This window comes from Pseudopodoces humilis, chromosome 5 (genome assembly GCF_049639895.1).
Source record: "Pseudopodoces humilis isolate 2021_Gansu_Grassland_sample_001 chromosome 5, ASM4963989v1, whole genome shotgun sequence".
In the NCBI taxonomy this organism is placed as follows: Eukaryota; Metazoa; Chordata; class Aves; order Passeriformes; family Paridae; genus Pseudopodoces; species Pseudopodoces humilis.
Window position 1 is genome coordinate 259004 of NC_142204.1, and position 20911 is coordinate 279914.

The following is a 20911-nucleotide window of genomic DNA, read 5'->3' on the forward strand; positions in this document are numbered from 1 at the left end:
GTCTGATTCCCCAGGCTGCAGGATGCCAGCCTGCAGCCGCTGCCACAGCAGCCCTGGACACAGGAGTGGGCAGGGAAAGCGAGATAAAGCAGACAGCTCTCCCCAGTCTCCCCTCACTGTTTGTCCTGGACTACACACAGGTGTTTGTACACCGGCACTTCCATCCTCCTCCTCCTCCTGCTGGCCCTCCTGCTTCTCCTCTGTGCCAGGCTCTGAGCTCCCCGAAGCAGAGCCCGTGGTTCAGCAGAGCCCCGGGCAGCAGCACCCACCCTCCCCCAGGGCCAGAGGGGGCAGGAGCTGCCCCTGCACACACAGCAGGCAGCAGGAGGAATAACAAGGCTGGGGGAGAGAGAATAAAGGAGGAAGAAAAAAAAGAATAATAATAATATTTCAAAAAAAGGATCTGAGTCACTAATTGTCAGAGAGTGCTGCCAGTAAATGCTGTAACTTGACTGACCTTCAAAGAGGGGGCAGATCTTCCTCCAGGCCGTCACCCCTCCCTGGCTCGTGTACTGCCCCAGCGCCGTCTCCAGGAAGAACAGGGGGATCCCACAGGTGAAGAGGAAGATGAGGTAGGGGATGAGGAAGGCTCCTGCAGAGAGAGGTTAAATGCTGCCTCAGAAACCTCTTCAAAAACCTTGTCCTTAAAACCCCTTGCCAGATACCACAGCTGGAACCAGCTACAGAAACATAAATATTTCTCTGAACTAACTGTGCAACCTCTGCTAAAGAAACAAGGTCTCCACCACCATCATTTCTCAGAAAAAACCCACAGGGGTGGTGTGTCCTGTGCCACTGCAGCACTTCTGCATCTGGCACGGGCCAAAACCCAGAGGTAAGGAGCAGCCAGGCAAGAAGCTAAAAAAAGATAGTGCTGAAGAAGTTCTTCATGCTCCTGACCTCATTCTGGCTTTCAGCAGGAATGGGGTGAACAAAATGAGTCCTTGTTTCACATAACCACATTTGTTCTGCCTTTCACGAGAGTCACAGCAGAACTCCCACTTGCCCAGAGGATACAAACCCCGAGGCTGGTGACATTTCTGCGTAAGTAATAAATTTGCCAGGATATAAATTTACTTGAGACATATTTCACGTCAAATTTGCAAAGTAGATTGCACTAGAAGAATGGAAATAGGGGAAGAGTATCTTTCCAGCATTTTCAAAATAAAGAAGTTTAACTCCTACCTTCAAAATCAATTTCTTTGCAAAAATGCAGAGAAATGTCTGAAGAGAAATCAGCCTGGAATGGCCCTCAGATTAACCCTTGTCTAAATGGAAGAGGAAGGAGAGAAAGGGCAAGGCTTTTTCCCAGAAACAATGACCAACGTAAACATAAGAAAAGACAAAAATAACAACAAAAAAGTTTAATGCTCAGAAAAAATGGTTTAGTGCTCTGTTCAGCTGTCTGGAACTTTTTTACGCCTTTTCAGTTATGCTGCCAAACCAAAACACCAAATACATTCACTGCTCTGCTCAAAACTGCTCCTGAGATCTCATTTTCACAGCTGACATTCCTTCTGTCACCTCTCTCTCTCTCCCCACATCCTTAGTGTAGATTTTCACACTTCTGCTCCCCTCCAAACAGGATAAGGTGGCTTCCTTCCTCACCAAAACAACTGTGGCAGCCTTGCCACTCCGTAAAATAAACTTCTGGTCACGAACACTTCTCTTTCCAGTGCCTGGAGAGCGTCTCAGGTGCTTGCAAGGAGGATGAGGGTGCCTCTCTCAGCCACTGTCCCTCCCCTGCCAGCACAGGCATCACACTGAAACCCTTCAGTGACAATGAGCAACTAGCAACGCTTGCCCTTGCTTTTAAGCCAACAATGACAAAAACAAAGAATATTCAAATTTCCCCTAAACACAGCTGTGTAGCTGCAGGAGACCTGGGGCCAGAGGGAAGGAGGCTGGCTCTCATGTCAGTCCAGGTTTGCGGGGTAGGGGATGAGAACTGCAGACCCTGAACTAGAGGCAGCTGCGGTTTTTGGTGCTGCAAGAGACATCCATGCCAAATCTGCGAGAGAGCCTAATTACCCCACACCAGCCTCTCAGCACCTCCCAGACCCTCTCCTCTGATACAATCTGTCCCAGAGGTTGACCCATTTTGCTCTCTGAGCAATGATGTTTTTCTTGCACCTCTGTTGTCCTGTCTCTCTGAACTGTCCCACAGAAGTTACCAGCTGAAACTCCAGCTGTGAGCCCCTCCTCAGTTTGTTGTTCCACTGAAGGACAAACAGACCCTCTTTCCTTATGAGTCCATAACAAGTTGAGGCTGCTGAACAATTAGGTCAAATTGGACAGTGCAGCGATAGCTAAGGTTGCAGCTGGTGGCTTTACAGGAAATTGGCACTATTGCTCCTATAGCATACATCTTCACAGCTGTAGAACTATTTCAGCACATCCAAAGGTGGAGAAAGGTGACAGCAGTCTCAAGGGTTTGGGGGGTAAAGGCGGGACAGGGATGCAGCATTTATAGGTGGAAAATGCTTTTTTCAAGAACTTTTCCAATGCTGAGAATATCTTTGAGTGTCATGGGAAAGACGTTGGCTTGTCCAACATCAGTCTTCCTGTTCCCTGGAGCCCTGGAGAGAGAAAAGTCCCTTCTCCAGCAGCAGCACACTTTCTGCAGGGGCAGCGTGTGGAGCTGTGAGGGAAGGACTCTCCCATCCTCACCTTTCCCAAGCCTAGCCCCGCTGCCCCCTGAATCACAGCCTTGGATACTCCAGAGCAGTTTAATTAAAGAGAAAAATGTTATTCAAGAGATAGTAAAAGTGAGCAGAAGTAGCCTTTTCACTTCCCCTAATTAGCATACAGATTGCAGGGAGGGCTGAACCGGGTTCCACAGGCATAAACTGTGCAAAGATATCATCTGAGCTCAGGGAGAAAATTTCCATGCAAAACCCATGACTCCTCTCTCAAAGCATCACTGCAGAATGGGCTGCTCTATCACATGAACCTCCAGAACCATCCAGTTAGATGTTTCCTAACCTGTGCCCATCTGACTTGCTCTTGGTGCCTCCCATCAAAATATTGGAGGAGAAGACTGGAGGATCTGCTAAAAATCATCTCAGGTTCAAGAAAACCTTAATTCCCTTCTCTTTAACCATTTCTCACCCTGCCCCTCTTTGGTTTTGAGGACGTATTTTATTGTCCCTTGTTTAATTTGGATAAACTCCAGCAACAGCACAGGGGACAGGAATTTGGAAGCCCTGGGAAAAATTACAGTGGAACCACTCAGCTCCTGGTGAAAGTTCATGGCACCTGGGAAAAGATGGGCCTGTGGGGCATGGTCTGCAGAGAAAGGAAGCTCAAAGTATGGAGGGGGGGTGTGTGAAGCAAATCCCAGACCATTATTTCAAGGTGTTTTTAGGGAGCAAGAACAAAAGAGAAGTTATTGCTGTATTTGACATGTAATTGGTATTCCTCCTTTTCTTTTACAAAGCTAGATTTTTATTCACCAGGAAAAGTTAGTGACAGTCAATTATTCCCTTACGTTTTCATTTTATTGTTATGAGAAATTTTAACTTTTAACCATGTAATGATCTTATTGCAGTGTTACTGCAAGAGAAATGGAGAACAAAGACACCAAAGGGAAGGTGAATGAACTGTTTTTGGGGATGAATTTCCCCAGCAGTTGTTTGATCACTGTGAGAATTGTTCCAGGGAAGAGGCAGAAATCTCCTCCTAGGGAATACCAGGCCTTGGCTACCTTGGATACCAGCACTATCTCATCCTCCCCTCCTCTGTAACAAGGGCCTGAAAAAGATGGATTTGACACCAGGAGTAGGAAAAGGGAAATATGTAGGATGAGGTTGATGGTGGCTTTCTGACCACTGACAGCATCTGCTATTTTCCAAAGACCAATAATTTCTTGAGATGTCCAAGAGCCTGAAGTTGTTACTAGAGTTCAATTTTTTAGGATTCCAGATTAGAGAGTGCTGTTTTAAGAAAGAGTACCCACTGGGGAGCTGGATTCATCCCTGAGCTTTTACTCCTCCTGGTTTTGGCAGGAACTAGCTTGTTGAAGGAGCGAATCAGGGAGTGCCTTAGGGCACATGAGGCACAGGAGAAATGGATCCAGGCATGTCCCTGTCTCCTGTCACACCTGCAGATGTAGAACAACTCACGTGTGCTGCGAACTCACCTCCACCGTTCTTGTAGCAGAGGTAGGGGAACCTCCACACGTTTCCCAGGCCGATGATCTCCCCAGCCACAGACAGCACAAACTCCATTTTGTTCCTCCACTGGCCTCTCTCTTCCATTTCCTCTATTTTTATCTCTTCAGGAGATGTGGTGGCCCCATTGGGCTCTCCATCCTTGGACATGGCTCTTGTCATGGCTCTGTGGGACAGAAGAGGAGAGCATGGGATGGAGGGAGCTGCTGCAGGACACACTTGTGGCAAGAGGAGTGAGGGGAACAGACACCACAATAAGATGTGCTCCCAGTATCCCAGTATGTAAATTGAGGCACATCTAACTGGTGGCATTGCTGAGCAGAAGCTGGCCTTTCTAGAAGTGATTTGCTTTAGCAAGGGATACACATTCCCTTGTTGAGATTAGGAAATTACACTGGAAAACAAGTCTCTGCGAAGCAGCAGCATCTCTGCTTCCATTCCAGCTGGGACTGCAAAGAAATCAGGGTTTTGTTCCTTTGTAGCAACTCACAAATGCATTTTGCTGGTGGTTTGGTAAGTTTTTTAATAGCACATTTCTCATTCCTTCTGTGCCACCTAAAGGAACATCCCCATCTTCAGGGAGCAAGAGAGACAGCAATCTGCATCACCCACAACACCCAGCATTTCCTCTGCCCTGGGTCTGCTCTGGACTATTTATACCTGCTCTCTCCCTTGGCTCTGGAGGCAGCTCAGGCCAAGGGCCTCTCCCAGTCAGCGGCTCAGAGGTGAGCAACACCACGTCACCTTTCGATGTCCTTCACCTGTAGGAGCACCAAACCTTCTGTGGACCCTTTGCACCAGGATGGGGCACCAGGACCGTGATGGCAAACTCTTCCCTCCCTCCTTGTGCCTGGCATCTCTCCAGTCACATCCCTCTGGACAAGCCCTAGGTCTGAGCCATCCCATGACTACAGGAGCAGGGACTCCTGGAGCCCTGAGTAGGGACTACCAGGGAACCTGACCTAACTGGAAATAAGAGGGAGTGTAGACCCTGACACCTGGCTGTCCCAGCAGCCAAGGAACACTGTGGCACTTGTTTCGGTGTCATTTCAATAAGGCAAGGAGGAAGCTGGAGCAGGAGCTGATGGCCATGCTTGCACTTACCCACACAAGACAGCATCGTTATCAAAGTGTCTCATCTACTTCTGTGAAGGAAATTATTTCCTCAATGCTTACCCTCTGGATATATCAGGCCCTGGGGCAAAGAAAGATGCTTGTGTGTGGAAAGACAACTTCTAATGAATGCTCACAGCAGAACAAGTAGTTCTTTGACACAGGCATGTTTCCTGCCTGTTATTCAAGTAAAGAAAGGAAATCAGATCTCAGTGTAATACACCAATTGCTCTCTAAGTGCCCTAGGCAACAACAGCCTTCGTTCCCCCATCTGCTCTCCTGAAGGGCTCATCCTATTTGCTTTGCTATCAGCAGCAGATTTCCATGGACTGAGTCTCATCTGAGACATCAACCAGTGTAAGAGGGACTGCACCAAGGCCAGGGGGACATAAACCATGGAGGAGAGCAGTCAGGGGCTGCTGGAGGTCATCCTCCAGGCTATTACAGCTTCCTCTTCAAAAACACGGCAGAAAGATCCTGGTCCCTGTTAAATTTAAGAGGTGTTTAGAAGTATTGCCAGTAAAAGCCTTTATCTGGGCAGCACTGCAGTGGACATGACCAGTTTTGGTGCCAAATGCAGATGCACGAGGGCACTGAGGAAGCAACCTCTGTTTTCTCTCCAGCCCTTGCTCTTCTTGGTCCACATGCTGGAAAGCACCTCTGTTACTGGTATGGCTTGCACTGACCCAAAACACCAAGGGCTTCGGCACCTGTGGATCTACTTGAGAGCATGAAGATGAACCAGCCCTCTCACAGGCTCCTACAAACCTCTAGCCCCACATTTAGAGAAGGTGGTGGAACCCAGGAATCAAGGCACACACCCTAAATGCTGGCTTGCAGCTGCAGCTCCCCTGCAGTCCTTCCAGTCCCAGATTTGTCCCCTTCACTTTGCCCTCCTGCTGGCCTGGACTGGGAGGTGGAATCATCAGGTCCTCCTGCCAGCCAAATTTCCTGCCAGCCATTTCTCAGCTTCTGAAGCCCAGGCAAGGCCCTTTTCCCCACTGCCTGCCTGCAGCAAGGCCTGCCAGCTGGCTAATCAGCTCACTGCCATGCTGCAGCACAGCCTCCTCATCTCTGAGAGCAGCAGAGCTCCACGCACTGTCAGATGTGAGAGCAGAAGTAACACGTCCTTAATGAAACGTGTTTGATCTGTCACAGTCCTCGGCACTTTCCAGTTTGCTGCAGTCCAGGGCACGTTATCAAGTGCACTGATGTTTAAGTCTGGGTTTGTTGAGGATGTCCCAGGAAGCTGGCAGGAGAAGACTAGTTAATTCTTTGTTTTTATTCTTTTAATGTAAGGTGGATCCAAGAGTCAGCCTATTTCTACTAATATTTGTGTTTTTATTTCATTTTTGGTAGACCTGTTTCGCACATGGGTGCAGAGGAAGGTCACAGAGAATCACCATCTCTCACCTAGCCCTGGGAAGGGAATGTAGGAGCCCAAATCCTCCCCAGCCTCCACCTCAGGGACACCTGGACCAGGACTTTTTATCTGTCCTCTGACCCCTGAATGGGCCAACATGAGGGACAGAAGTTGAGATGCTGCAATGAGGAACACAGCTGGGAGAAACACAAAACAGCAAGGGAGAAACAGCACTTCTGCCTCCATGTTCCTATTTTAAAAAGGGAGAAAGCACCTGGCTATGAAATCAAACCTTTTCAAGTGGGAGCAGATGGTGGATTAAACCAGTGTCCCAAGTTCTGGCCCTTCATGGCATGAACTACAATTTCTCCTTTCCCTGACAAAGGCATGCACGTTACACATCCCCACTGCTTCCCTCTCTGCTTTGCCTGCTGTTTCCATGAGAAAGCCTCTTCATACACCTGGCTCTTTTCCTGAACATTTAATCCTACTGTGCCCCTGCTCTATGTGTTCCTAGGCCAGATGGGGACTCAAATAACTTCTTGTTTCCAGCTAGGAACAATTTGGTTCTCCCACAGCGGTCACAGCCACCTGCTGGGTTACATCCTCCCCAACAGGCAAGCATTTTCCTCTTCCTCTGGTTTCCCCCTCCCTAATACATGACTTTGGGGTAAAGACTGTGCCCTCACTGCTCACCCGCACCTTTTCTGCTGTTCCTTCACCAAAGTTTGGAAAAAAATTCCCATGGCTACTTCATTCCTCTTTTTTTCCTCTGCCATAAAGTTTTCACAACTGCTAAAATGCCATCTTGATGCAATCCAGAGTCTACCCCTCCCCTGGACCCTCTCCACCAGCACCACCTTTCCTCCTCAGCCCCCTCTGACCCCACCAGTCTCTTCTAGAGGTGCTCTGCTGCATTTTCAGCCCTCAGCCCTTGGAGGAGATGTTTTTTTGCCCTTCACAGAAATGACCTGTAGTCTGTCACCTCCCCACAGAGAGCAGGGAGCTCCCTCTGTGCCACTCCACAGGAAATTGTAGTGTTTGCTACTGGGCTTGCTGCACGGAGATCACCGCAGTTTTTCCCCCCAAGAAGATTTATAGCTGGGAAAACAAGAACACACCTGGATTCCTGCAGGACCTGGAAAGAGAACAGGCAGCCACAGACCCAGAGCAACAAGCTCCATTCTTAAACATTTGAATGAGGCAACACAGTCTCCCCTTGGCCACAAATTTGGGACTGTGTTTGTCCCACACCTACCACCATGGGATCCTTCAAGTGTGGTGACAAAGGGCAAGGAAAACCAAGGACATCCCTGAAGCACTGTGGTCACTCAGCAGCTGCCTATGATGTCCTGAACAATGCAGATATGCAGCAGAACAGCATTTTTTGGCTTTGTTTGGAAGCAAGATGTAACTGAAGGGCAGAGGCAGTAATAAGAAAAAGAGGAGAAAGAAAGCATCATTTGATGCAAAATACGGTGCTACCCTCAGGCTCTCTCAGGGTAAAAAGGGCTTTTTCACAGTTGCTCAGGTGAGGCAAGGAACAAGAGTGAGACAAGAAAGATGAGTGAGAAGCCACCTGGAGTTTTGGCACCAAAGGAAGAAGCCAGTAGTGATTCTCTGAAGCTTTTCTCCCTGCAAACTTACTGCCTGTTCCCGACTGCTGTCAGACAGGAGTTCCTGCTGCTGGGAAGTTAACATCCTCCGTTTGACCTTCCTTGCTGTTTTATGAGATAGGACAATCTCCAGAGGGAACGGTGAAACACAGGGAACAGCAGACAGAAATGTCTCTTAAAAGCAGCTGATAACATCTCTGAGAGGAAGCACAGTGTAAAAGCTCCCTTGGACACTGGAAGGTGCTGCCTGGACTGCAGAATGCAGAGTCACAGGAGACAGAGCTGGGATTCAGACACAACGCAGACAGCTGCACTGCATTTCTATTTCTTGGTTTCATTTTGAAACAAGCAGCAACCAAGCACATAAACTGCAATTCAAGATGGGGAGGGAGGAATCAGAAAGCAAGAAGACTGGGCTGTGTTACAAAAGGAGGAGCAGGAGGACACAGAAAATTCCCTGGTTGCACAATCAGAGCCAGCAGTCAGTCAGCAGCTGAAATCCTGCGCTGCATTTTGATGGCAGCAGGCGGAGGCGGCTGTGGGAGAGAGACAGAAAATCAGGGCTCAGCGAGGAGCAGCAGTGCCAAGGTCCAGCTTAAGGAACCAGCCCGGTTAAATTAGAGCAGGGGGGCTGCTGCTGGAGCCAGTCATCTCGGCAAGATGGACAAGAAAATATTGGCAGGGGAAGCAAGTGCTTCCCAGCCAATCTAAGAGCAGTTTCATGAGCAGAGACAGCTGCTTGCAAATGGGAATGCTGCTGGAAAACGGCTTGCTCCAGCTGCAGAACAGAGAAAGGCAAGGAAAGATGGAGAAGGAGAAGCACTGATCAACTCTAGGACAGCAGTTGAAATTAAAATGCCTCTCATTTCAAGCAATTGAAAGTTAGTTGGCTTCTTTACGCTTTCTAATTAACTTCCAGGTTCTGTGGGCTGCAGGGTATTCTCAAAGCATCTGTTCAGCAAGGTTCATGAGGCACAGGAGGCTCTTACAAGAATCAGATCCTACCTGTGTTTTCTCCAGTGTGAAATAAGAGCGATGCTTGTGCAGTCAGTGAGTTTGTTACTTACTGACACCAGAAAGAGTGAGATAAGGAACTCAGTGAGTTCCTTATGAGTGAGTTCACTGATGGCACAGACATCTTCAATACAAGATGCAAGGATTATAGAGCATCACCCTTCAGAGCACACACTCCCAGTGCAGGAGGGTGCCAAATGCATCCTGCTCCGTCTTCTGCTGCTGGGTAGGAGACCCTCCAAAGCCCCTAAGAGTGACTGGACTTTCCTGAGGATCAGTGGCAAATCTCTTGCTAAAAGCAATGTAGGCTGCTGTTCCCAGGGCCAGATCAGTCTCTGTTGGTGTCCATGGACCACCATCCCTGTTCTGGGCTACAGAGACACACGGGTGGTATCTTTCTCTAGAGAAAAACAAGACTAACTGATGAAGTCCATAAATGGTGTCTAAATATGACTAGAAACCAGTCTTTGCATCAAACCAGGTAATCTGGACCTCCACTCAGCCCATAGCCTGGCTGTATCCAGTGCAACACAGCAGGAGAGCCAGCCACAGCAGCATCCATTCTCCTTCCAGAGCACCAGCAGCAGGCCTGCTACAGACACAGATCCAGCCAGGCACCAGAGGAGCCCCGAGAGCTCCCAGTGCTGGAGCTGAATGGCCAAAGTCCTGGAGCTGCAGCAGCCTGGCTCAGAGGTCCTTGTGTGCAGCCAAAGCGTGTGGCCAGCACAGCTCCTGGCACTGGCTGCAGGAGCAGAGCAGGTGAATGGCACAGAGGGTGAAAGCCACGCTGCTCCGGCACCCACTCTGCAAACAGGTCCTGCACAGTGGGGCAGCGACCTGTGGGGCAGCCCAGAGTGTTCCTGCTCAGCCCTGCACAAACCCAGCACCCGTGTCACACCCTGCACAGACACAGCACCCCGTGTCACACCCTGCACACCCAGCACCCCGTGTCACACCCTGCACACCCAGCACCCCGTGTCACACCCTGCACACCCAGCACCCCGTGTCACACCCTGCACAGACACAGCACCCCGTGTCACACCCTGCACAGACACAGCACCCCGTGTCACACCCTGCACAGACACAGCACCCCGTGTCACACCCTGCACACCCAGCACCCCGTGTCACACCCTGCACAGACACAGCACCCCGTGTCACACCCTGCACACACCCAGCACCCTGTGTCACACCCTGCACAGACACAGCACCCCGTGTCACACCCTGCACACCCAGCACCCCGTGTCACACCCTGCACACCCAGCACCCTGTGTCACACCCTGCACACCCAGCACCCCGTGTCACACCCTGCACACACAGCACCCCGTGTCACACCCTGCACACCCAGCACCCCGTGTCACACCCTGCACGGGCTCAGCCAGCTCCAGCCAGGGCTCAGCACGGGTCCCATCGGGTGAAACCAGCACAGGCAGACACCATGAGTGCACGAGTGTCTCCCAGCAGTTCCTGCCATAATGCCACATGGTAACGTGGTGGGATTGCATCCCACCTGCAGCCTGGGAGAGGCCAGGTACCTGCAGTCCAGCCTGGGGCACCAAAACCTTCCTGCAGCCCTGCCCAGGAGCGGTGGGGCAGAGATACAGCACAGGGCTCTTCAGCCTCTGCAAGGACCACGTCGCAACCGTGAATCCAGAAAAGCTGGGCTGTGCAGAGGTCAGGTCCGAGGTTCAGCCTCTTGTATCAGCAGCTGTCAAAGAGTTAAAACTAGGGCAATGGCATTTCCACTGGCATGAGATGAAAGCCCTGATTGGTAGTGATTATTTTAAAAGCAATGTTGATTTAAGAAGACACAGATCAGGTGTTATGAAACCCTCATGTGTTCTGCCTGCATTTGCTCACAAATATGGCCACAGATGAGTTTAGCACATGCAGAAACTGTGCTGTCTCCCTGCCTCACCTCCTAAAGGAACAAATTTGATGAAACCTCAGGGGCAAGAAGAACAAAAAGTGCACTCCCAGGCACATCTTTTAACACTGCAGCCCCCAAGTCAATGCACTGGGGTCACTCCTCTGCAGGAGGAGAGGACTCTTGCTGGCAGTAGCTGAAATGCCTACAGCCTGCTCCACTCCTTGGCTGCTGTACCTATTATCAACCAGTCATCTCTGCCCTTCATCCCTGTCCCTGTCCTGCTCATTGTTGTCTCTCTTCTCAATCTTTCTGCTGCCTGAGTACTTATCTATACTTATCTATCGCTCTCTCCTTTCTCTCTGCTGCCACAACCTTCAGTACCAATTACCGATCCTTCAGGCACCTCTGCTCTCAGCTTCCTCTGCAGCATCTCAGCCTGTCCTTTCTTTTCCAGAGGAACCATTGAAAGAAAAACCTCTTCCCTGGGTTGTTCCAAACTGATTATTTGCTCCTTATTTTCCATCTCGCTCTTGCATTTCTTAGCGCCGGGGAGCTGTTGCCCCTGCAGATGTGCTGGCCCGCTCTGCAGAGCACAGCTGGCTGCGGGAGGAGCGGAGTCAGCGGCACTCCCAGGGTGACACACACACCCAGCCACATCTGCTCAACTCACAAACACCCAACTCACCTGAAGCCAGAGCAGGTCTCCCCCAGGCAAGCCCCTCCCGTCCTATCCTTCCCCGTCCCACTGGAGTCCAGGCAGGGAATCCACTGAGTGCCAAAGAGATACAGCAAGAGTTAAGGCAGGGACATCCCTCTCTCCTCCTCCTGTCCCACCCCTTCCAGCAGCTCCCCCCACCAAATTATCACCCAGCTCATGTGTGGGTGGTGGGACGGAGGCAAGGGAGGTGCATCAGGGCAGAACTTTCTCCCCTGTTCCCTTACAACATGCACCTCTCCAGACCTTGAACTGTGGCCCTGACAAGAAAGCAAGATGAGAAAGCAGCCACAGGCGGGCAGGGTAAAGGCCCAGAGTTTGTAAATATCAACTGCAGCAGTCAGGGAGTAACTCCATGTCCTCTTGACCTCTGCAGGGCAGGAACTCTCCCCTTGCAGACCCCACAGCATGGCCCAGGCTGGCTGCCACATATTCCCACTGTTCTGGGGCTCCACCACTTCAGTGGGATAGGGACATCCCTCAGTGTCATCCTACAAACATGCAGAATGAATCTCCATGGAGCATCACATCAAACCTTCTGTGGCCAAGCTCAAGTCTCACCAACACCAGCAGGTAGGCGGAGGAAGAGGCAGAGTGTGGGTGAAGAAGGAACATTGGCTCTGGGGTCACACAGCTGCCTCTGTGGCTCTGCTCTGACAGCTTTCTGTGTATCCATCTCAGCCTTGAAGGGCTTTTCCAGAGCTTCTCATGACCAGCACCAGAAGCAGGCATTCCAGTTACACTATTTTTCCCCAAGATACTTCAGCTCAGTTTTTAATTCTATCACTCTTTTGTCTTTTGCTTTGTCTGATAATGTGCCTGCCAAATGCCTATCTGGCATCCACATCAGCTGGGACAGGCTCCATCTTCTGCCTTTTAGGGGCTGTTTCCAAAGTCCTGAGAGACTGCAAGGTGCCGAGCAGGTGCTGGCTCTGCGTTGCCTCTGACCCTGCTGGTGGAGGACAGTGCCACTGCCTGTGCTGTCACGGAGCTCTGGTGTGACCCAGCACAACCGAGGAAAAGGTGCAATAGAGGTTATCCAGATATGAAAAGGGGATTGAGATAAGCCTAGGTAAGCAGAGCTGACCTAAAAACTTGATTTATCCGTACTGAAGTGTTTCACAGGAACATCGCAGGGGTTTTGCAAAGCTGTAGATGGGAAATGACCTGTGACATTAAGGTAAAACAGGAAGAAAGTCAACCTAAATTAAAACTTTATTCAGCAAGGTGTGAAAATCATTCTCCAGGATGGGAAAAAAGGCTATTTCTGTTTGCCAGCCCAGAGGGTATCAGAAGTTACACTCAGGCTTCAGAGTTTCCCACCAGGCTATAATTCACAGGGTTTTTTAATCCTGCTATGGGCAGGCTCACATTTATATCACTACACCAGCTTCCATGGGAGGATTTCACTGGTGTGATGACCCAGATTGAAAAGCAAAAATCCCATTCTGAGCAGCTCAGCTGGTGGAGCAGGCACTGTGCTCAGTCCCACCCCAGAAGAGAGCAAGGCAAGGGTGATGCAGTCCCCGACCACCAGCTGCCACCTCTGCTGGCAGAGTCAGCCCCGGGCAGGCACTCTGTGCAGGCAGGACAGGGCTGCCAAAGGATGTGACAATCTGACTACAGGGCACCCCACCATGTGGGCTTCTCCTCCACAAGTGTGGGTGAGGGTGCTGTTAAACACTCATCCTCGAAAGAGAAGCACTGCTTGCAATAAATCCTGGAAATGTCAGAAGCACCCCTCTCCCCAGGCAGCATGAGCCCCTCCCAGCCCTGGAACACCCTGTTGTGAGCAGCTCACACACCAACAGCCCTCAGATCTCCACAGCTCCCCACGCTACATCCTGAGGAATCTCTGCACCCAAGGGTGCATGGCAGAACTGGGAAAGCACTGCTGTCCAACCACACAGGTGCCCACTCCCTCTGCACTCCCAGCTCAGAGCCAGCTGCACAGGTTTCCATCCCCTCTCCTGAGCAGAGGAGGAAAACTTTCTTTGAAAGGACCAGATTCCCTCTAACTGCCAGGCTCAGGGCAGCTGGAGACCAGGACTCAGCCTTTGCCCCAAAGGATGGCTGACCCCAACCTCAGATCTGTCCTGCATCTCCTCCCAAGCATCCTCCTCCCCACCCTGCTCAGCACCTGCCAGCTGGCAGTGCCCTCTTGCCTCTCCTTTTACCATTGCTTTTCTCAGAAGACATGTGGGCTTTTCCCATCACCTGGGTGTCCCCACCCTTTGCTCCCTTGCAGCCAGCTCTGACATGCCTGCTGCAGAGCCAGCCCAGGGGAGCAGCTGCCAAGCTCAGCCCACGCCAGGGCCAGTGAGTGACTCCCTGGCAGCAGCGAGCCCCTGAGCCACTCAGACACAAAGCTGCAAGCCAAAGTGAGTCAAATCTCCCCCAGCCCAGATTTTGGGAGAGGTCTGTCAGGCTGGCACCCTGTGTGTGAATCCCAGCTGTGCTTTACAAACAGCAGAGCCCACAGAGGCAGTCTCTGGGACGCTTGTTGGACATGGTGGGGCTGGCAGCCCTGGCTGCCCCCCTCGCTGAGCCACCTGTGGCAGAAACACCATCTTCTAACCCTTTGGCCAACAAAACAGGAGAAATGCTGATTGCCCTGTGGGCACAAGGCTGCTGCTGCTTCAGCTGAGAGCGTGCCTCGCTGACTGAACACTGTGTCTGCAGGGGGTTTTCCCCTAGGCTTTGGTATAATTTATTTTTCATGTTTATGGCTAATTTCTGCTTGAGTAAGCCTGTGACTTCTGACAACAGTTTCACTGTAACTAATCACAAGTGAACATAACCAAAGCAACAAGAGCTAATGAGGCCCCACAGACCCTGACGGGCTCCAGCAGCCACAGCACCGCTCCCGTGCTAGGCTCCCAGGGAGGAGGAGGATGCCAGGAGCCTTCATCTGTGAAAGGCCAGGCAGGGTGAGACATCCCCTGTTCCACAGCATCCCTGGTATGGGAGAGGATGAGGCAAGGGCAGATGGCTTAGGAGCCCAGAGTCAGCAATCAAGGTGCTCAGGAGGGAGGAGTGGCAAGGCTGGGGAGACATCCTTAGTCCTGCAGCCTCTGAGCTGCACAGCAGAGCTCGCTGGTGATCAGAGACCAGGAGGATCCCAGAACAAAGGCAGGCAGAGGACACACGGGTATGTGCCTGTGTGCTCCTGCTTTCCCTCCCAGCTCCCTCAGGGCAGCTGAGCCTGCTGCTGTGGGACATGTGACAGCAAACACCTCCGCTGCACAGGGCACAGGGACACAGAGGACAGGGGCAGATGGAGACACAGAGAGGCTGTGCTGCTGCTGCTGCCCAAGGTGCTGCAACCCTGGGCAGCTCAGATGGAGACTGGGGGAACAAAACCACTGGAAACTTCTTGGGACTCACAGCTTCTCCAGTGTGCCTTTGTGCTGCCCCACGCACGCTTCCCTGGGCTGGGCCGTGCAGATCTCCCTCCTGCAGGCTGCTCACCACTCTGCACACAAGGACTCAGCACCCTGCCCTGTGCCACCTGCTCATCTGCACCTGCCTGTAGGACACAACTAACAGATCATCTGGGGATCTCTGCTTCACAGGATTATGTGTCCCACGAGTTAACACGCTCATCTCGCTGTTCTCTCCATTTATGCACCGTGGCATCCAGCACATCCACTCTTCTTGTCACCAAAATGTGCAACACGACTCACAATACATCACTCTGCAACAGCCATGGAAAACTGCCCTGTAGTTACCACTAAAGGCAACAGGAAAAAGACCTCTCAGGAATCTGTTCAAAATGTCAGGATTTGGGATGCTCTCCATGACAGGAGATGTATCCTATCCATGGGCCCATCCCTGAGATCTGAAGTCTCTCCCCTGCCCTATGTGAGCATCTCCATCCATGGACAAGGAAAGCTGAGATTTCTCCCCAGGCACCACTGACACAAAAAGGAAAAAGCAGAGCCTGGTTTTCATGGATGGATGGAAAACAACCAAAAACCAAAAACACGAAACCAAAAAAACCCAAATCAAAACCAAACAAACAAAACAAAAAAACCACCACAAAACAATCCATGGAAAAAAGGCTCTTTAATCTCATGTCCATTATCCAGTAAGTAATGGGTTGGATTCTCAGGCTGATTTGTAAGTTTTGGATTCTGAAGGTGGGAAATACCCAATGACCACACACCCCTTGTCTAAGGGGAGATCAGCATCTCCTGAGCTGCCAAAAGTATGGTGCAAATTCCACAGACTGCAAGGCAGATCTTGGATGCAATGGAAATCCCTTTCACTACATTCCAAACCACAATCACCGTATGCTGAAATTGCCATATTCTGAATTTCAGCAAAAATTCCTTCTAAGCATGGGGTCTTAAAAGTGCTGTGAAAAAAAAGTCATGTCTGGAAATTTCAAATAAATTAATTTCAAATTTAGTCTTTCAGCCTTTTCAGTGAGCAATATAGAATATACTTGATTCATGTTTCAAGCCAGGTGTCATCAAGTCTAATACTTTGCTTAAAGTCATGTCAGAAATAAGACACTTATTTAAGAGTATTCAGCAAAACCTTTGGTTCTCTTGTTATCTGACCTACCTAGCTCATCCAAAGCTTTACAGCAATTGGGTCATGCAAGAACACAGGCTTGGGAAATTTCCTGGCTCATACATAACCAGATCAATAAACCACATGCCCAATTCACTGGACGCCAGTCTATTTTGGACCAAACAAGTCACAAGCCTTTCAGCAAACTCACACTTTGCCTACATGCAGCCAAGCAGACTTTGACACTAGCCAGATTTTAGAGATAGCTGCAGACAATTACTGCTTTATATTATGGTTAAAATATCTTCCCAGTGGCACAAGCCTCTTATAGATATTAGTGGAAAATGAAAGTATAATTCTGTTTAAGGTTAAAATTACATGAATACAAATAGCTGTTGCTAGAACTTCTGTGTTCACTCCATTCTCTCATTTCTAGAAGTAATTTTTACCAGGCAGTTCCATATCTAAGTGGCAGGGCAACTTGTTGGCTCTGTCTTCCCTCACGTTGTGGGTCTCTTCCAAAGGGGCTGTCCCTGGATTTTCAGTTCTCTACTGCCCTCAGCTCGTGCATGAGCTGTGTGAAGCACAGTGGTAGCAGGGGAATCTGGAGTTCCGAGGCTTTGAGCTGTCCATGAAAATTGTGGCAACCAGGTGAGCTCCCGGCTTCCCACTGTTCTCCAGAGGAAAATTGAGATTTTGATGTGGGAGGTGCAGACCCACCGAGGGGACAACCCACGGCTGCACAGGCAGCCTGATAAAAGGAGCCCATCACAGTCCCTGTGGAAAACAGGCTGGGAAAAGGGCAGATGAGGCAATGAGATGAGGTCTCCAGAGGGGCCAAGGAGAGCCAGGGCAGCCCCTGCTCACTGGGTTAGAGCGGGTTAAAGCTGCACCCAGCAGCAAACCTGCACCTGCTGCCCGCAGGAGCTCCACAGCCTCCAGCAGCAACACCAACCCCTTTCCACACAGCCCCGTGTGCCACCTCGGCTTCCCAGGAACACCAAGCCAGGGGAAACTAAGCCCAGTGAGAGGAATGATGGATTTGTCTTTACAAACAAGCTGTGGGGCTGCTGGTGAATAAAACTAGCGCCGAGAGATAAAAGAAGCAATGGGATGGATTCCACCGATTGATGAATGGAAAAAGACATTTGCCTTTACAAACAAACTGTAGGTTTGCTGGTAAATGAAATTGGACATTGAAAGATGGAAGAGACAATGGGGAAAGACCATAAATTCCATAAGAATTAAAAATTGAGTGGGGGGTTATATATTAGAGGGGAATGTTAGGTATCAGGCATTCCGGGAAGTCTGTACCTCTCAAGTACCTCAGCTAATGGGGAAAGAGAGAGGGACAGGTGGCTGGGAAATCAGGATAAAAAGGAGGCTGCATCCTCCAAAAATTGGAGAGACCCCAGGGGAATGCCCCATGGCCTCTGCCTTTATTGGAATAAAGTGAAAGAACTCCTCTGTCTCCTTTTTGGACATAAACCTCTGGTGTTTGTGGATTCATTTTCCTGGCACCAGGAAAAGCAGACTCGGGGACTCGTTGCCTAGAGGAGTAGATCCGCAGCTGGGAGCAGCGTTCCGGGATGCCCGTTCCAGATGTGTCCGTGGGAGGCAGATGTTCCCAGCGCACAGCTGCCCAGGGGAGCGGCCGGCCGGGGACGAGGAGGGCCGGTCACCGTGCCCGGTGTCCCTGTGTCCCTGTGTCCCGGTGTCCCTGTGTCCCGGTGTCCCTGTGTCCCGGTGTCCCTGTGTCCCGGTGTCTCTGTGTCCCTGTGTCCGTGTGTCCCGGTGTCTCTGTGTCCCTGTGTCCCGGTGTCTCTGTGTCCCTGTGTCCCTGTGTCCCTGTGTCCCGGTGTCCGTGTGTCCCGGTGTCCCTGTGTCCCGGTGTCCGTGTGTCCCGGTGTCTCTGTGTCCCTGTGTCCCGGTGTCTCTGTGTCCCTGTGTCCCTGTGTCCCTGTGTCCCGGTGTCCCTGTGTCCCTGTGTCCCGGTGTCCCTGTGTCCCTGTGTCCCTGTGTCCCGGTGTCCCGGTGTCCCTGTGTCCCTGTGTCCCTGTGTCCCTGTGTCCCTGTGTCCCTGTGTCCCGGTGTCCCGATGTCCCGGTGTCCCTGTGTCCCTGTGTCCCTGTGTCCCTGTGTCCCGGTGTCCCGGTGTCCCTGTGTCTCTGTGTCCCGGTGTCCCTGTGTCTCTGTGTCCCTGTGTCCCTGTGTCCCTGTGTCCCGGTGTCCCTGTGTCCCTGTGTCCCTGTGTCCCTGTGTCCCTGTGTCCCGGTGTCCCGGTGTCCCTGTGTCCCGGTGTCCCGCACCAAGGCTGGGGGCCTGGGGCCACCTTGTGGCTAATGGCGCGGCTCGCGCTAATTCGCTTTAATTCGCTTTAATTCGCTTTAATTGGCGTCCTGCTCTGGCCGCGGCAGCAGGAGCCTTGGCCGTGGCGTGGTGCCCTTGTGTGCTTCGGGCAGCTGAGCGCCTCCGGCTGCTGCCTCAGCCCTGTCCGGGCTCCAGCTTCCTCAGGCTTTCCTGGGAGCCATCCAGCTTCCCAGGGTTACGTGTCCTCTGGCTGCCCTCCTCGGGTGCTGGGGCTACAGCACTTAAAACAAAGGCTCTTTGAGTTTTATTTCTTTTACCCAAACAGCCTGGAAGCCAGGGGCCCTATTTGTTGACATAACATGCAGATTCCGTTTCCACCGCTCAGCCCTTCTTCCATTCCCAGGAAAACAGAAATGACTGGCTCCAGAGCACCTGGAAGGTGGTCAGCACGGAGAAAGACACAGACCTGCAGAGGCGAGGGAGAGCTTCCCATGATCTCTCACTTGTGAGAGGAAAACACAAATCCACATGCTCCTCTCAGACCCCAGGAGCAGCCCAGTGACTCACACAGATCACTTCTGTCTGGGAGCTGGCAGTGGCTCCAGCAGAAGGTGGCATTGCACTCTTCACCAGGGTACCCCAGGTCTGTCACTTAGGAGGAGCCACTGAACCACTGCTCCCTGTTTTCTTTCCTCTCCGGCCACCTTCCCATATCCCTGTGCCAGCACAACAGAGATCCAGACCTGGATGCCCAGCACATCTCACCTAACATGCTGCTGGACACCAGTGGGACAAAATAGAGACAGAGCAGATCTAGTCAGGAAAAACACAGATTTAATGGAATGAATGGAGAAGCTCCCAAAGTCCACATTGGAGCCACAGCTCTGAGACTCTGACACTCTTTACTGCAGGGTCAGTCCTTCCTTTCTGCCCACCAGAATCCTGGCAATGCTCAGGAACACTGGTGCTTGATGTGCCCCTTCAGAGCTCTCTCCAGGGAGAGAATTAAGGTGCATTGCTAACTCCACACAGACCATCTCCATGGCAGCCTCTTCCTCAGCCCTTCAAATCTTCCAGGGAAGGGAGCTCAGCCCAGAAATCCCTCTCTTCTTGGCGAGTGAAGAATCCTTGTGTTATCCAACAGGTGGCAAAGGCTGTACAGAAACCATGCTGGGGGGAGGGAGGGAGAGCCACGCCGGTCCTAGCAATGAGACTCGAGCTCTGTCAGCATCAGGAGGCCAGCTCTGGTGGAGGGAAGGGACTGCTCTGTGCCCGGCCTGGAAGGCAAGTCCTCAAGTGGGCAGGTGAGTTGGCGAAACCTCTGGAAGGCAAAGACAGGCACTAAACAGCTGCAAAGACAAAAAGTGACCTGGGCCCTCCCCTATCAGTCCTGGCTTTCATTCAGCCAGCCGGGCCCAGCTGCAGATCTGGTCCATAAATGCCAGAGATGTCCAAAGTAAGAACAGTCAGTACTTCAGAAACTGAGGGGATAAACTCAATCTTCCAACCACTTGTCCCAAGAGAGGCACGAACACATGAGACTCTAACACAGGGATAATGAAGGAAAGCTCTGTCCTCCATTTGCTCCAGAGCAGGGTTAGAACACAGTCTGAAGGAAGGCTGGTGACCGAGTGCCTCCAGGCAGTGTCCTCCATCAGCACAGAGCCTGTGCGCACAGGGCTGCCTTCCACTGGGACAAGTTCAGGACAAGTTCAAGACAAGTTTACTCTCACACCACACCACGCTGTGCAGCCTTGCCATGCCCCTGCAGCTGTTCCCACTCCTGCCTGTCTGTGCTGGACACAGGGGTCAGGGGCCCATTGCTGTCACAAGCCATTCTTGAACACGTGCAGGAGGCAGGGAGTGAGAGGGATCCTGGGGGTTCTGGGCCGTTTGTGAAACCTCACCCTGAAACCACGAGCTGTGGCAGGGATGGGATGCTTATCTGGAGCCTGGTTTTTCAGCTCCCTGCCCCTGCAGTGTATTAAAAGGCAACCAGAAATGCATCACTCTGGAAGCAGGAGAGAACCAGAGCACTAAAAATGAGGGGACCTCCAAATTCCCTGTGATTCCTGCATTCCAGCTCTATGGCCTCAACACAGACCGGTGAACTCAGCTGATCATAATGCTCAGGGGATCTGGAGCTATCTCAGAGCAAGTCCTCAAGGCTCAGTTAAGGGCAGCATGGAGATCATCTTTATTCTCTCAATCTAATGACCT

At 51.4% G+C, this 20911-nt stretch overlaps 2 protein-coding genes across 3 annotated transcripts in view; both read right to left on the minus strand.

The window, feature by feature from the left end:
* Positions 1–11896, minus strand: part of LOC102103937 (sodium- and chloride-dependent betaine transporter) — a 36938-nt gene extending 25042 nt beyond the window's left edge. The window contains exons 1-3 of one of the 2 annotated variants that reach the window (XM_014259334.2): positions 11831–11896; positions 4142–4338; positions 458–592 (exon numbers count right to left, since the gene is read on the minus strand). In XM_014259334.2, coding sequence (XP_014114809.2) covers positions 458–592; positions 4142–4334 — 328 coding nt within the window. In that variant the 5' untranslated portion in view covers positions 4335–4338; positions 11831–11896. Of the gene's footprint in view, positions 1–457; positions 593–4141; positions 4339–10810; positions 10889–11830 lie in introns of those variants that run through there. The other variant, XM_014259335.2, reaches the window with a different exon arrangement.
* Positions 11897–19609: 7713 nt separating this feature from the next.
* Positions 19610–20911, minus strand: part of LOC102104302 (sodium- and chloride-dependent GABA transporter 2) — a 29228-nt gene continuing 27926 nt past the window's right edge. Inside the window, exon 15 of the mRNA XM_014259291.2 lies at positions 19610–20012. Coding sequence (XP_014114766.2) covers positions 19893–20012 — 120 coding nt within the window. The 3' untranslated portion in view covers positions 19610–19892. The remainder of the gene's footprint in view (positions 20013–20911) is intronic.